This window comes from Lates calcarifer, linkage group LG23, assembly GCF_001640805.2.
Source record: "Lates calcarifer isolate ASB-BC8 linkage group LG23, TLL_Latcal_v3, whole genome shotgun sequence".
Lineage (NCBI taxonomy): Eukaryota > Metazoa > Chordata > Actinopteri > Centropomidae > Lates > Lates calcarifer.
In genome coordinates, this window is record NC_066855.1 from 8,010,798 (window position 1) to 8,028,721 (window position 17,924).

Sequence of the window (17,924 nt, forward strand, 5' to 3'; positions counted from 1 at the left end):
ATTGTGAAAACAACACATTGCATCCATAAAAAGCTTAGGTCTATAGCACAAAAGTGGTGCAAACAGATGGGAAATAAACAACTGAACTTAGCTGTGAAGCCCATAGCTCATTAATTGTAAAGATGCTTCTTCTTTGCTCTCTAATTCCCAAACAACTAAGGAGGATCTTTCTTCACAAGGACACAATAGATTATGTATTCTTGGATTTAAGAATCATTGAAGGTATTTTGTGAGCAGATGGTCAGGCTGGTTAGATACCATCGGAAAAAAAAAAAAATCTAAAGCAATTGCTTTGCAGAAGCCTCAGTGCTGTTGATGGAATTATTTGAATAGGCCTCCACAGTCCCTACCTCAGGTGAATGCTTTGTGTTAGAGAGGAAAATGTGCTGATTTACAAACAGATCAGGAGGTAAGATCAGAACTGACAGAGCTGTTTCACTTCTAAGGTCTCTATTAAAACCACCAATGCCATTTCAATATCTGATATCTGCATTACATACGCAAGATGTCCTCCGGCTATCTTTCATGTGTCTGATGTGCGTGTTTATGAATGATTATGTGTGAGCACACACTGTGCCCGTTTCCTGACAGCATTAATGATTTCAAACAGAGACAGAGCTTAACCGCAGGGAACAGTGACATATCTCTTAAACCAATCCACACAACCCTGAGCCTTTTGACCAAAGCAACAAGTTGAATATCATTCGCCTCATTGGACACACAGGGTATAACTGCGCTTCCTGCCGGAATCGTACCAAGAGGCCTGTATGTGTGTGTTGGAGTATGTGTTTATGTACGTGATCTGTTTGAAATTTGTCTTGTGGTGTTCCTGTGGGTTTTCAATGAATCAGGAAATTGTGACAAACAGCTATTTGCATTCCCTGGTTTATGAATAATTTGAAGGAATATCGACTCCCCTTGTTTCATTTAATAGAGAAACTTTGTGAGTCATCTCACAAGCAGAGTGTGTCAGACTGAAGTGCTCCAAATAAGCATGAACAAAGCATTATGTAGTTACAGCCACTCAATCAACAGAAATGATACGGTCTGTACATTGATGATGTGGTTACTCAGCCCATCAGTTTGCTGCTGTTACGCGTTGAGTGCATTTGCACTCAGACACACGTATACGTAAATAAAACTCACTCATATGCAAACATTTCCAGAGGTAATATGATTTTCAGTTAATTACTCACACTTGCAAGTACATACAAAACAAATCCAATACTATCAAACTGCATTACGTCAAGCCTGGCATCATCACCTGGCTGCAGTCTAGACTTTTCTTTAAAGGTATAATTTGTCTTCATATCAAGATGCTTCCAGGAGCATGAAGGTGACTTTAGATCATTGTTAGCCCGATACTGTACGGGCTTATAGTCGATTTGAAGAGAGTGATATTATCAGGTGAAAGATTGTGGCTGTTCTGCAGGCAGTATTATTAACAGTGTCACAACAGGAGTGTTTGTCTTGGTCTGCATATTCAAAAATTCAAGTATGGACAGATTTGCTGTTGATGTGCCACTGAGCAAAGAAAAGTTGATATAGCTCTTTTAAAGTCACAAGCTGCTTCTCACACAAGGATTGACTGCTATTTTAACCCAAGTAAAGCTAACCCAAGTGTAAAAGAAAGACAACTTTATTGTGCTGCTGAACGAGAGAGGTGTGACCTTGAACAGAGAAAATATGCAGCACTACTGAGTGTGATAGTTAAGAGGGAAAGTTGCCGGGGATGAGATGATACTGTTACGGCACATGATTAACTTTCACCGTAATGCACAGTTTGGCAGCCTTACAAAGACGAGGTTACATTCTCTCCTCCTCATCTCACCCCCACCCTACATTTTCCTTCTTTTACTTTACTCCACATGAAATCACCTACACACTTTATCTCTGTCTTCCCTTTCTTTAAAAAGATTATACTCTCTCAATCATATGTAAAAAACTGCACCCCCTTCTTAATGACCTAGTCTCAGCGAATCAATACATTTAAACTTGGGGGGTCATATAATTAACTGATCCACCTCCATTTGTGCCTTTGCACAATAGAAGTGTACTTAGCACACACCACCGCACAGTTCTTCAGTGTAACTCAGTATGTGCTGCTGCATCATTGTCCTGATATGGAGGCTTTATTGCTCTGCTGTGTCACTGTCAGCATCCAAAGTAAACGTCTCGGTGTCTTTAACATTGCAGCACAGCTGTGTGAGCTGTGCTTGTTTATGTCACTGTAATTTTCATAAAGCAAGTGGTGCTCCAAAGAGTGCGTAAGTGATGAGTAACAATGAGCCGGTCTAAATTATTCTCCTTGCATCCATAACCAACATGCCAACGCAGCTGCTCGGCTTTTTGTATGGACAAAAGAAAAAGGGAAACAGACAGACTGAGACAGACAGAGAGACAGAGAGAAGACAGGCTGCATAAATGAATTATCTGGAGGACAAAAAAACCCACCCCTACTGTGAAAAAAGAAAACATTCATTGACTTTCTCCCAAGTTTAAAAATGATACTTGTCTCTTGTAGGTGGAGATAAACTGAAATAGATAGATGTAAGGTGTTGTTAAGGGGTAAAAAAGTGTTGAAACCTGCCTTATATAACCCATCTCTGAGATGGTCTCCTTATATGTTTTTTATTTCTGTCTGTCTTCCATTTGGCTGGCAGAACTGCACTCCCTGTGGAGCTGCTCAAAAAGGGTTGGGAAAAAGCATCCACCAAATGTATTATATTGCATAAGAGGGTAAACTGCCAGATGTGATGCTATATTTTGATATCACAGCACAGGAGTAATGCATTAATAAGGCATTTCTAATACTGCTTCTGTGACAATGACAACATTGCGAGAAATCTCACCCCAAAACAGATGCGGCAGGTCATCAGATCCAGTGCTGTCCCCATTTCCAGCCAAGACGCAGAGACTGTGTGATAAAAGTTTGTATAATAAACTTCTGTCCTTTCTTTTCTGGCCTGACTTTGTTTTCTGATCATACCCGCACAGTCATCCAACCCTAGCCACTGAGGTTCACAGGCCTGCAAGATGTGTCAAGAATGAAGGATAAATCAAGTCCTTAATTCCTTGTCTGAAGTGCAGAAAGTTTTCTCAGCCACATAGGTCTGAAAAAGTCCTTCCCAGTCAGAAAATGTATCCCTGTAATATCTTCTCTCCAGACAAATCAACCTACAGTACATCCAGCAGTCTACTATAGAAAAAAACACACACCCCACAGTCTCCCACCAGACTGTCCCTTCCTACAGTATGCCGGTGTCCTGTTGCACCTGTGACACTGGAGAATCAATTACAAAGCTCAGGCTGGTAATGAGGTCTCTAGTTCCCTGATCCAGTGACTGAGGGACAATATAGAGGTCTTAAATCTTTAATGTATAGTCACCAGGCCCTCTGCCCATGTCTGGCATCACTGCTCCCACAATATCTGATAAAACTCACACTGAGCCCACTGGAACATAACAAAATATCCAAACAAATGAAAATTAAAAGACAGATTTCAATCTAAATCTACAATCACAAATAAAACGACAAAGAACAAGGTCAAGGCCCAACAGTTTTAGAAGATAATCAATAGCTCAATTGGTGGTATTGTAACTATTAAAACTATATAACTGGAGTGAAAGTAGTTCTGTGTAATTATGCTCTTTGTTTCAGTGATGGCATTAATTTATTGTACAGTGGCACTAATCTCTTTCTTGTGCTCTCTCTCTCTCTCTCTCTCTCTCTCTCTCTCTCTCACACACACACACACACACACTCACAGAGACACACAAATGTAGCCTACACTTGATTTTAAAAGGCTCTGCTTCACTAATTGGGCCAAATAAACTCAAAATGAAAAAAAATCTGTTCAGACTGTGACGGGACTAAAATTAACACACTATATTTAGATGCATTTGCAAGGTAATTATACTACACACAGTATATGCAGCAATTTTATTTGATTTGCTGCATTTATATTCTGAAGTGTACAGTCCATTTTGCACATCCTGTAGTATTCTCCCCACACTAAGCCACATATTTGTAGCTGCACCCCTCCCCTTTATCAGCGTTGCTTTGTCTTATTTCTTGTTTGACTCCCTCAAACAGGTGTGAGAGAAAAATCAAAATAAATTTGTAAGCTCTTGTGTGTGCTTTGTTGTGGTTTAAAGGTTTACTGCTGTTAATTCTTGTCTGACAGGTTGTCAAAGCAAAATCAGAGCTATCCCTTTAAGGATTCTACATCAGGATGAAAAGTGAGTTTTATATGGTAACGTCACAAGATCAGATAATAGGAACTGAGCTGTTGTGGAGCAGGTGAAGGCCAATCCAAATAGTTAAAAACATCTTAAAGATAAAGGGAGGTGAGAGAGTTTGTGAGAGATAGAGGGACAGACACATGGAAGTCTTCATCGGCCTGGAAGTCTGCATGACGGCACATTCTCACAGTGAGCGAGAAAACTTAAGCCATGTTTTACAAAGGGGCCAAACTCTGAGGGATCAACTTCATTCCACCCAACCCTTCTGTCTAAGCCAAAGCCATTGTGCACTTGTGTGGTAATGTGTGTCTATGTGTGAGCATGTATCAGTCATTTGTTTCACTCATTTGGCTCTGGGATGTGTGAAAACAACAGTAAACAGCAAACCTGCTGTTCTACCAGAACGTCTGAATTGTGTGATAATGCAGAATTCCGCCATGCACGACTGATTTCTTTTAGACCCTCATACTTCATTGAAAAACGAGGAAACAAGGGATCCAACTTACAAACTTTCTCTTCAGCTTGCCCTTACTGCCACGGGTTGGTTTGCCCTCAACCGCCGTCCCCGAGCCGTAGTCCAGGCCCATGTCCAGGTGGTCATCTGCTGAGACGCTCTTGCGGAGGTAGGCTGCTCGAGCCCGGAAGTGGGAAAAGGGCGACTGGGAGCGGGGGCGGGCCTTCAGTGCACCCGCCGTGCTCATCTTCGCCCTCCATGTCATCCTCCAAACGCCACAGTTCTCCTTGAAGATTAGGGGAACAAAAAGGACAAATGATTGGATAGGGTGCACAAGCTAGGACAGAAAAAGGAAAGTAAAAGACAGAAGGAGACATATAAGAGCAAGACAGTTTGAATAGATGATGAATATTTGTTTCTACAAAGCAATTACTGCAAACTCACTCCACAAATTGTCGACTGTCATCTCCTGATTGCTTCCATAAAATACTTCCTGAATGTAATTAAGCTCCCTTTTAAGGTGAAATACTTTAGACTCAAACATTATTCTCAGCCATCCTCCTTAACAACTTGATTATGATTCAGTACCCAGGATAGAAATGATGGTTCATGTAAAATGAAGAGGAAGGAACAAATTTACAGCGACACTGACTTTTTTTTTTTTCCTTCAGCTCTGACATGATGGCTGTGCCTTCACAGTCGCACAACAGAGATGGATGTGCGCTGTCAGAACGTAGCTCCGCTGTGCTAATCACAGCCGACTTCCATCACTCTGTGTTTGAGGCTCGTCAGACGTCCTGTCAGCGTCCGACGCCTGGCTAACAGCGCTCATAAAACATACTCTCGTCTTTCAGTTACTTACAGAATCGGATGCATGCTGGCTAAGCTACAGTAACTCTGTCCATCAAGTCAAGTCATTCACAGTAAGAAAAGGCCAAGTTAAAGGCTCAATCAGTACATTTTTAGAGCGTAAAATACAGACACAATGATGTAAACAAAGTATTGACAACATAAAAACACTACAGACTTAGATGTAGTTGTTGTATAGTGTAAGTACTTGTACTAAAGTATCTGTAAATCAATTTCTGTCATTATTTTTTTATAGTTTGGAGTGAACATAGAGCATCAAATAGAAAAAGATGTTCTCCTCTTAGTTTCAGACAAGGTCTAAAGCCAGCAAAAGATTTTAGAGCCTCACCCAACAAATCTGAAGTATCAAGAATTGCCTAGTAATGACACCCTTTATTAAAAGATTTCAACAGCATGTCTTTTGGCAGTGGCTGCTTTTGTGGGAACATATGAATGATCTATTCAGAGTGTGAAATATTATGGTATCAGTTCCAGTGTCTGAGCAGCAGCCAAAATGCATCTACATTCGAAGCCAAGCCAAATAACACTGCAACATAATAACTAGGGGACCAACTCCCTGTGCGAGCTCTGAAGTATACTAATACGGGATGTTGCTTAAATGCGTGAATGAAGTGTAGCTGGGTTATTAAACAACTTGAATTTTTTTCTTTTCTCTCTTCTGAAAAAGTTGTCTCAGCGCTACTGGGGAGATAAAGATGGAGAGAGGGTTAGACAGAGAGAGAGAGAGAGCGAAGCCAGCATCATGGGCGATGACAGTGGTTGCTAAGCAACAAGGGGCCACGTGAGACTGAAGTCTCTCTCAATTTGATATTTGCAACAGAGCAGCGGTAGGGCAAGGGAAAACAGACAGAGACAGAGACAGACAATCAGGCTCAGATAGGTTATGTCAGGACATAAAATGGAAGCACTTGGGCAGAATAACCCAATCAAAGACAATGCTGTTTGGTCCAGGATCATTAGATGTAGTAACAGTAAAGACTGATTGGATTAGAGCGGTGAGGGCTGGGGTTGACTCAATGCTTTTTGAAAGAGAAAGTGTCTTGTACAGAGTGGTTTAATTCTTCTCTAATGTTTCCTGTTCTCGCCTTTATTCACTACAGGTGACTGGATGAAGAATGTTTCATCCTAGGAATCCTATTAAGTGCTTTATATTTGTGCTTGTAGTTTTAGCACACACGATTTAGAAAACATACTCTTTGATGTATGGAGGGTTTACTTTTTAGGTCACTTCAAATGATAAATTATAGTTTATCTAAGGTCAAAATTAATTAGAAAGTTGCACAGTGGCATAGTGGTTAGCACTGTGGCCTTGCAATAAGGAGGGAAGAAACTCAAACAAAGGACACAAGCTGCTTTGATTGAGATTTGTTCCGGCACTGACAGCAACCAGGAGTCAGCAAAAGAAGATCCACTGCAGCCAAAAAGAGAAAAGCAATCAAGAAAAATGGGTAAGTAAGGGTAAGAGGTGGGATCAGAAGAAGAGGAACATATTGCTACGTCAGCTTCTTACTCCCTCAGCCTGTGTAAGTGTACAGAGCCAAATGTTAGATTGAACTCTCAGAACACTACAGTGGTGTTTTAATGCTGTTTAATCATATTGTGAAAATTCTGTGCTTGACTGTATTGATTTCAAAGTTACTACCTCCTGTGCTGCAATCTGTGATTCTGGTGGGACTTTGGTTTTACTCTTCCTTATTTTAATAAGTTCCCTTTCTCTGATGTTTGCTGTTTCTTTTCTCTCTTTGTAGACTTGCACACTTTTTTCTCTCAAGAGCTACACAGGAGGACAGGAGTGCGGAGAGCCTCTCTTGCATTAAATATTGCAAATATGGATGATAACACAGCATTTTGCCTCATTCCAACACTTGAAATGTGCCAGTTCTCATCCACCCCGGCAGTGGCGAGGAGCTTAGATCAAGTCGAGTCGAAAGACACCAATCAGGAATGACAAGCCGCCGTTCACTGTGCGTGTCTGTCAGCGCATGTGAATGAGGGGGGCAGGCATGAGGGTGTATAACCTGAGGCACGTCCTGCTCTGACTCTGCAGCTGTGAGCTCTGATGTGATGGCTGCTGGCTTGCTGGCAGCTGGAGTCTGAAGCATTGGTTTCATATACTTAAGACAGAATTTGTGTTCCTTTATTAATATTATTTAATATCTATTTAATTTTCTTCATTAAGGATTTCTCTCTTAATGCCTTGTGTTTTTTGGATGTCTGGGAACTTAGAGGTTTTACAGAAAAGCTGCTTTGGATCTGTAAAAATCAAAGTATTATACTAAGGCCTACTGTAGGGTTTAAATGTTTTCATCACCAGAAAAACACCTCAACCGCTGCTAAGATGAAAGCTATCTCTGTCAGCAGGTTACAGCTTTAGGATTCTCCATGACAGTCTTCCCTCTCAGGTGAGGGAATGGTGTTTGATTTGAAAGCGAGCAAGGAGAGAGAGAGAGAACAGAGAGCGAGAGAGAGAGGATGTACTGTATCTTTTTTGCACACGCTCCTGCTGAGACAGCTAGCTGGTGCATGCTCTTCACCAGGTGAAGGAAATATCAGAGAAGCAAAGCATGTGCAGTAGTTTGAAAGGAAAGGGAAATGGGACATGGTTGACATATCTAAGAAGACTTTAGTTTATGCTCTAGTGGCCTTTACACTCTTTTACCACCGTAAAAAGGCATCTCCCTGATAGCCAACCATTTGGGTCGATAATATAGAGTTCAAGAGGCAGACACATTATGGGCAAAGAGGTCTGAGAAACATAAGATTGTCTCCCAGAAGCCAAGTAAGTAAAAGAGTGCTGGTAAGAGCGAGGCATATATTTTATCTGCTCACTTACAGGATATACTGCAATTGTTAAGACATCCTGTGATATGATTGTTGGTGAAGGATTGAGAATCTGCTGCAAAAGCTCAGTCAGTAAGAGCCATAACAGCCGTTTCAGGACAAAAAGAAATGTTTTGAGCAGTAATACCATAACTGTGTACTGAAGTGCATTTGAGAAGCTGTGGCAGAATTTACTTAGGCTTTGTGAAAAACTGGATAAGTGATTTGTCAGAGATTATATGTGAACAAAGCAATACATGAACAAACAAAGGAGATGAAAGAAACACACAGATCCAGTCGATTCTACGAAGGCGTCTGGCTCTGACAGCAGAGGAAAAAGTGTGGCTGTTTGGTCAGCAGATTTACCTGCGGGTGGCAGGGTGCAGGCCTTTGGGTGGCTGGTTGCAGTGGGAGGGTTCTTCCTGCGAGGGGGACTCCCACCGATGAGATCGGAGTGGTGCACCCTGGAAACCGTCGGAGACTGGGGGATGCTAGGGAGGGTGCGGGACTTAGCCAGTAGTGGTCTCTGCAGCTTCCTTTCCAGTGACCTGGTTGGATAGAATTAACAGACAATTACACGGAGCACTTTGTTTCCAGGGATTATCACGGACAAAACTGGAATCTACTGTTGGTTTAAGTCACCAGGGAGATTTTGAACGTTGGTTTCGCTGTGAATGGCTTTCTTCCTACTGCGTTACAGTGTTTTTGGAGCTTGACTTATCTCTCATCCGCAGCTTTGATTCTGGCCACTCATTTAATCCGTCTCTTGTGAGTCCCCAAACAGGTACAAACTCTAATGCTAAATTGCTGGAATGCCCCTTTAAACAGCAATACCACATTCACATTTATATTTTTTAAATGTCAGGAGCCTTTTTTTATTTGTCACTGAGGTGAATTCAAACAGAACACCTTATCTTATTAGTTTATTTAACACTCACATGGAAATGTCAACTGGATTCATTTTATTGAGCTACCAAAATTTTGGCTCATACAACTGAACCCAGTGTTTACGGTAGTGACCTCAGTGATAAAACAATACCTGTCCAGTTAAGCTATCTCTGCACAATACAATACCAGCACGTGCACAAAGACACACACTTGAACACACTGTGGTACACACACAAGGCTTACTGTTAATGGGCAACAAGAGAGCAGCTGTACTGATCAATAGTGAAATTACTTCCACCTCAGCATAATCAAGCGGAAGGCTATTTGGAGCACAACCAATATAAATTGCTTTCTTTTATGGCAGTTGATGCGACACGCTCTCCAGCGGGAGCCCAATCAATGGGTACAATCACAAGATCAGCTTAATAGCAAATTGGTGACACAACAACACACAGTCAAACAATCTGCAAATATCAATGATGCTGCGTGATGCACATGCTAAATAGCTATTGTATTCTATTCATACTTTTTTATCTGTTTTGTAGTGGCTTTTCATATGGGTGTTTTTTAGCATTTTTTTCATCATTTACCCCTCGGATCCTATACTGCCAAGATTACATTACATAACAGATGTGATTAAAATTACATAAAGATGTTTCTAAAATCTTTCTGTGTCATGTATAATAGAACCGAGACAAGAATCCTCCTCCAACGCCAGCACTGATCAGCTTGATGTGATCAAATTCAGCAAAACGTGGCCAGCATTTCAGACATCAGAATCAGATCGGAGGTGGAAGACGCCTGACCTCCAGACGCTTGCGTGACAAGTTTGGGTACAGAGCACATGATCCCCAGCTGAAAATCAGTTGAGGACATGCCAGCTGAGTTCCCCCCAGGCTGATGTGTCCTGACATTTTCAGTGAGATGGGTTTTAGCCGGGGATTTATACTGAAATTGTGTTGATATGAAGGTAAGATTTATTTGCCTCATTTTGATTTGGAAACAGAGATGGAACGATGAGGATGAGGATGATGCTGCTACATAAGAAGTCTATTCACGATATGAATTCAATTTCATATAGTGAAAGGTGAGTGTTGTTACACCAGCAAACATTTTTATTCTCTCTCACACACCATACATTTCTACTTGCTTCATCATGATTTTTCACCTTGATACCCACATTGATTTTCCATAAACCATACACATTTTATATTGGCTCCCTGAGCCAAGAGAGTTATCTTAGCATAAAGACTGAAGGACTGGGGGAACAGCTAATCTGGCTCAGTCTAAAGGTAACAAACTATGCCTACCAGCACCTATGAGGCTCACTAATTACCACCTTATGGCTTGTGTGTTTAATCCATACAAAAACTTAAATGTAAAAGTGACAACTTGCTGTTTCATGCTGGCTTACTTCTTTATAGGAGCAGTGACTTCCAGGAGACCACTTTTCCCCTGTTCCCCTTCCACTCTTCTGGTTAGAAAAACATGAAACACCTTCCTTTAAAGTTGACATTTAGAGACATTACATTATTTTCATTACATCATTTTCATGAAATGTTTCATGTGTGGCCAAATTGTCCAGAACACTGGACAACTGTAAAAAACAAATTCATGTATCATACAATAGTATATTTCATCAAATATCAATATTAACTGAGATAAGCCAGACAATTATGTGGCCTTTGATCTAAGCATGGGATCATATCTAATCAATTAAGCCCATTAAATCCTTCTCAATGGCGGATTATGAATCATTAATTAATTTGTTAACGAATCATTTACCAAAAGCATAATTTAGTTGTATATTCATTATATAGAGAATAATGCCTTCTAGTAGCTTACTCCAGTTCTTGCATGAAGCTTCTTTTTAACATTTTTTTAACATTTGATTTTACAGACAAAAGCTCTTGAGTAGAACCTTATATGCACCTGCGTTTGAGTGAAATACTTCAGTGCTCTTTAAACTCCCCTGGATGCCTGGCTCAGGATGTATTTGCAGGCTCGAGGCTGTTTATCACTGGGGAACTATAAGGTAAACCGACAGCAGTTTCCAGCTCAGCACATCCGCAGGCTCGGGAAGTAAAGTACTGACATCTGCCCGCTGTCAGCTAGTAAACTACTCCCCTGATAGAGCAGGTGGGTGTTGGAGTTGTGAATATTTGACCTGGGATCAGAGAATCCCTGGATGTGATTCAGAGCAGAGACATGGAGGACCCGGGACAGCCTGATGATGAATAATGCTTTTGTGTTGGTGAATACCAGAGAAAGAGCTGATAGTGACTAGGCAAGCAAGGCACATACACACACACACACACATAACACTTTGATGGTAATAGAAACGGGCAGGTCTCTCACTCCTCAGAAATCCATACCGACTTGCATGAAAAAGCATTTGCCTGAAGCACGCGCACACACATGCATACACACAATCCTTACAGTTGGCATAAGATGAAGTAACTCAGGGACCACCAGTAAACACAAGTGCACACACACAACCACGCACATAGTCTCACACAGACACAGATCGCATGCACAAACACAAACACAGTAGTTGGCCTCCCACCAGCACATCATGATGATGACACACTGGGCTGAACAGCCGGCCCAGGCCACACTGACAATTTGGGCCTCACTCATCCTACAAACCTGTTGCTAAGCGACTCTGTCTACAAAAACAGGGGGAGAGGAGAGGAGAGGAGAGGAGAGGAGAGGAGAGGAGAGGAGAGGAGACGCTTATTTTTGCCACCCAGCGGCAGTCCACATTTCCACAAAAACAATGTCTTGCCCTGACTTGTAAGCATCAAGTGAGCGACATGTTTTCTGTTGCCAAATTTATTATCTCTGGTGCAGCAGTCAAACTCACTTTCTTTGTTAGTGTACGAGTATGCCACAGTGTTATGTGTGACAAAATAAAACATGACAGTGAATGAATGCATTTTTTTTTTTACAAATGAGAATGACAGACAATGGGATACTTGAGGCTAGGAAAAGGAGAGATAGCACAAGAATCATAGGGATGATGGTGTGAAACTGTGGGGGAAATGCATGCTACAGCAGAATCGAGTGTTTACTGAGATAGCCCTCGTGCCAATGAACCACAAACACATCCTGTGCTCGCTTTTGAGCACTCGTCCTTGCACTGGTTGTTTTGTTTTGTTTTTCCCGCCATTTCTTTCTGTGCTTGATTGACAATGAGGAGAGCTCAGAGGACTTTTGCGAAAGCTTCTGCTCTCTTTTCTCACTGCAGGCACACACACACACACACACACACACACACACACACACACACACATACATACACTTCTACGAGAGCAGGTTTTTAGCATCAGATCTACAGCAATTTGTTTTAGTGGCCTATTTTAAAACTAAAAGTAGCACACACAACCCCCTGACACTCCTCGGCTATGCAATGCAAAACACTGCTGAAGTATTCTCCCCCCGACCCTGGCACTAAAAGTTGTCTCTGTACGGTTTAGTCGAGTCATGCCTGGAGAGTTTCTACCGTCAAACTCAAGACTCAAACTGTTGTACAAGTTGTCACATCAGCATTCAGGCCTGACTAAATGGCAGTCTGTTTCCAGTAGCTTAATGGCTGCTGTATGATGGTGAATGGCACTGTTGGTGGATGTAGTGACTGCAGGGAGAACTATCCATGGTGCTGAATCTACCTCTAACACACACACACACTCACACGCTCATTCCTTTTTACACACATGCCCGAGAAGATTTCAGCTCTATGATTAAACCATTTTAAGATTTAACACAGACTGAAACAATTCAGACTAATGAGTTCTATATATCTTTTTTATCTTTTTCTACATTCAGTTTTAAACATTATCCTGCTGGTACATCAGCACTAATGAATGTTCCATTTATTAATGTGATGAACTAATGAATTCAGTTCTTCTGAAGCCAGTTAAATAGCTCATGGTTAATCATTCATAAGCCAAACTTACAGCTCAGTACTGAGCCATTCATTAAAAGTCTTATTCAATATTAATGTGTTCTCACTCACTGTCTGAATGTGGACGTGTGTTTTGTGGGTGAGGTGCTTCTTTTTCTTCTATTCACCTCTGTTCTCATCTCTCTCTTTTCACTCCATTTGTCTTTCCTCCAGATTAATTCTTGCCACTTCCTTGCATCTCCTATTATATTATCTTTCCCCTTTTTCCTGACTGAGGGATTCCTGGATATTCAAAAACTTGTATCCTAGCTTCTAACTTTAAGTGCTAAGAAGAGAAGACTTGGGCAATGCTTGGGAGGTTGTAAGAAGCAGGACTGACCTTATAGAGCAAAGGGATATGGCTATATTAACCTCTGTCGTTATCTTTCAGTCATTCAGTAGACACTGGTCAGAGAGTCACTGGACTGAAAGAAAGTGCTTTGAGCAGCTTAAACGACAAGCAGGAGCAAAGGCCAGTCATTGTGGACTTGCAGACTTATCACAAAATGATGGACATTAACTTGTTCATTACAGACTGATTCACCATCACTCACCATTAATTATGGACTGACTGACTTGTCACTATTCATTAAGGTTGCACCCCAGAGACAGCACAGATAGTGTCTACCGTCCACACACACAAAAAACCCACTCAAAGTCCAGTATTTGAGGGTCTGATCCGTGGAAATTCCAGATTAGAATCATGTTTCTTTCACAGCAAAACAAAAAAGAAAGCAAAATTAATACAGTGACTAACTGAACTATGGATTTATGGTGGAATTTTATAGCTTTATCATAAGAAAGACTGTGAAGTTTAATATGGACTCAAACTCTCATTAAAAAGTTACAAATACCTAAATGAAATCTGGCAGAGGTAGATATATGATGGCTTTAAGGCCTGCAGGAGCAGAGTACAGTGTGCAAATCTAAATTTAGAGGCAAGGTCATTAATTAGTCTAAGTAGAAGGCGGCAGGTGACATGAGTACTTGCTACACAGTACTGGAATGTCAGAGATGTGATTACTAAGGCTGTGAACCTGGTTTGACAGACAGCAACCCCTGCTGTAGCCACCCTCTTTCTCTGTATTTAACACATAAAAGCACGCATGCATCTCAATAAAACATAAATCTCTAGGTGGACTGTGGTAACTGGCGACTTTTCCTGCCGCTCTTCTGTCAGAGACAAAGGAGACAGAGCTCAGCTGAGCTGGTCCGACATCTACAAACAGACTTGTTCGCACCTCTTATACCCCCCAAACCCCTCTGGCTCCTCCTTGGTAGATGTCAGAGTAGCAGATAGAGCAGGCATGATAGAAAAAGAAGCGGGAAAGAGGAAGAGAGAACGATAAAAGAGGCAGAGAAAGAAAAATCAAAAGTCATAAGGGAAGATGGGAAGAGATAGAAGGGGGTGGCTTGTGAGAAAGAGACAGTGAGTGGGAGAGACAGAGACAAAGAGACTGTTGGGATGAGAGAGATGCTGGATTTGTAATGGCAGGGAATCTGAGAGCTTATTTTTGCACCAGATGTCCACCCACGTTAACACTTGTGCTGTGAGGGAATGATATGAGATTTGATGGATATTATTTCAGAGTCTAGAGTGGCAGTAGTTGTTTAGCATTGATTTTACTTTCATCCTGGTTATATAATTCAACACTGGCTCACAAGCGTTTTAAACAATTATGGGATTCTCAAAGATTTTTGAAGGTGTAGCATGTGCACTGCTACTTGTAGTAAAAACTGGTGACTCTTAACTTAGCTTCAAAGTTGTTGTTTTTTTTTTTTTCTCTGGGGGTCCTTTGAACAGAAAAGCAAATTGCATTCTCTTTTTGAATTTAGGATGCTAATTGCAGTGCTGTGATGCGAAGCAAGAGGTTGTTAGAACATAACAAAGCCACACAAATTAAGTTTGCAGGGTGTGAACAGCCTCTGCGCAAAATCAACTGGGCATAAACAAATATTTCAAAATCAAGCATTGTTCCACCGCTCCAGCTCCTTTGTTTCGATAAAATATCACAAGGAGACATCTATGATGTACTGCCAGCAGTGACTTAGGAGACAGATTATATCTGAGGCATATTTAATGTAAAAACTGAATGATTAACACTCTCCCGTCATCAACACCTTTTGTTAATTTGCCCTTGAGCAAGGCACTTGAAGACACCCACCACATCTTGCTGGACCCACTCAATAATCAACAGTAGAAAGTTGGGTTGGCCACTGGAAAGCATATACGTGAAGCAGTATGAGCACTGGTGTGAACACTTGACTCAGAAAAGCTCTTTCTCCCTCTTTTCTGTCTCTGCCTCTCCTCTATATGCAGCGTATCGACTTCATCCTCTCTATTTCTATCTATAGAAAAGCCTCTGTATTCAAACTGTGGGAAGAATCCATAGTAGCCAGCAACATGCCTGACAGCACACATCCACCACACCTCCATACTTATGTAACGCGCATGCTTGCTCACACATGCATTCAGACACATGTTTGCATGTGGGCACACACTTATGTATACAAACACCTGTATGCCTGACAGTCCAGTGTGTAACACAAAACACACATAAGGACACAGACAGATTGACTTTTCTTTTTTTTTTTACTTATTTAAGCCTGCATTGCCATGTGTTCTTTCATTGAAGGGACCAATACTATTTTTTTCTAATGTTTGTTATATTGATGTCAAATATATTTGATGAGTAAATATTGTTAAATCATTTAATTGTGACAAAAAGTGTGGTACACAATGAGGAATAATGCCATATTCACACAGCTTGTAAACATGGTCATACAGTCTGACATACCTATGCACAGACAGAGACACACACACACACACAGACATACACACAGGTTACCTGGCTTCTGCCACAGTGCAGCAGTAACTGCCACTGCGCCGCGAGCTCCTGCCCACCCGCAGCTCCTCTCGAGACTTACGGCGGTTAAAGTAATCTGTGAGTTTCCCAAAACTCGCCATCTTTCCTCTCTCTGTTCACCTCTACCTCTCTCTTTCCTTTTTCCTTCTTTTCCCTTTGGTCCGTACAAAGATGTTTCTGGTTCTGTTCTGCAAAATCTCCTTGGGCAGACAACCCTCCTGACTTGCCTTCCTCTGCTTCTACCTGGATTCTGCGTTACGGCTCGGCATCAGCCGCAGGTCCAAGTCTCCCGGTGTCCCCTCATCCTGTTGTGCACAGCACTTAATGTGCGGGAGAATGAGCCAAACCCTGCTCTGCCTTTCTCTGCCTCTCTCTCCCCCTTCTCTTTCGATCGTTTGCTACAGAGCACATACACTGACTCTCTCAAAATAGTATCGTTTGTAACTGCCTACCAATCAACACGGCAGGAGCAGGCCCCCCCCAGCGGAGAGCAAACAAGAAGGAGAAGAGAGAGAGAGAAAATGAGAGACAGAGAGAGGGGGAGGTGGTAGCTCAGTGTTGTGTGTGCAGGAGAAAAGCAGAGCTGGTGGGAGAAAATGAGCTGCTATGATGCTCGTACCTAAGCCCACCCCCCTCCTTCTCTCTCTATGTCTCGCTCTGTTTTTTTAGTACATATTGTCTGTGTTGCTCACTCTCTCTCTCTCTCTCTCTCTTTCTCATGCATGAATTCTTTCACACAACCGTTCGACTCTGGGTGAGCACACACACACACACAACGCTCGATCAAAGCTGGAGAGCAGGTGGCAACGGCTGGGCTCTGTGTGTGTATGTATCTGTCTCGTTCTCCATCTCTTTTCCTTCCTCCTCTCTCTCTCTCTCTCTCTCTCGCTCTCGCTCACACACACATATTTACACACATTCAACCTGAGGTGCACCTGCTCCGCAATCATAACTTTCTGCTGCTTGTCTGTCTGTGTGATCACATGTGTGTGTGGCTGTGTGTGTGTGTGTGTACAGATGACAGATAATTTCATCAATAATGAAGAACAAGCAGAGGTTTGGGCAGAACAGCCGCCTCATGGCCCTGTGCGTTTATCTGAAGGAAATCCACTCGAAATGAAAAGGATGATGGGAGGATGGGGGCAGCAGGGGGACGGGGGGAGGATAGAAGGGAAGTATATGAGGAAGGAGGGAAAGGAGGTATAGAGGGAGGGCTCTTTCTGAAGAGCTCATTAGTGTGTGAGTGTGTGTGTATGTGTATGTGTGTGTGTGTGTCTTCCTCCCACATATCCAGACACTATACATACAAGCATTCCTCTGTCTATTCGCTCTCATTTTCACTGTGCTTTTTTTTATCCATTTCAAAATAGGTGACCATGTGTCCTCTTCTTCTCATCTCCTTTCTCTCTCTTTTTGCCAAAATCCCTCAAATGAGTCCTACATTTATTTCTCCAACCCCTATAGCTGTCTGCTTCTCTTTCCTTTTATCCATCTCCCTCCACATGCGTCCCCTTCCTATAGCTCCCATCCTCTTTCTCTCCCCCTCTCCTCTCCTCCTCTACCTTTTTCTCCACTCAAACAGCCAAAGGCTCATTTCCAAATGCTCTGCCATCAACAGTACATGATGCTGACTTGAGATGGTACACATCAAAGATCAAGAGTGAAATGTAAGTATACTGTATAAGTACACTCAGAGTTGCAAGTTCACACTTCAAGAGATACTATAACCTCCCACTACAGTTTCACCATACCATTTTTATATTAACAGACTAAATAAAGCTTTAATGAAAATGTTTCCATGTCCAGTATTTGTTTTAGGATCTGAGACACGGCTG

At 41.9% G+C, this 17,924-nt stretch overlaps 1 protein-coding gene across 1 annotated transcript in view; it reads right to left on the reverse strand.

The window, feature by feature from the left end:
* Positions 1-17,924, reverse strand: part of LOC108886809 (ankyrin repeat and fibronectin type-III domain-containing protein 1) — a 122,773-nt gene that overhangs the window by 88,619 nt on the left and 16,230 nt on the right. Inside the window, exons 3-4 of the mRNA XM_051066380.1 lie at positions 8,755-8,936; positions 4,751-4,984 (exon numbers count right to left, since the gene is read on the reverse strand). Coding sequence (XP_050922337.1) covers positions 4,751-4,984; positions 8,755-8,936 — 416 coding nt within the window. The remainder of the gene's footprint in view (positions 1-4,750; positions 4,985-8,754; positions 8,937-17,924) is intronic.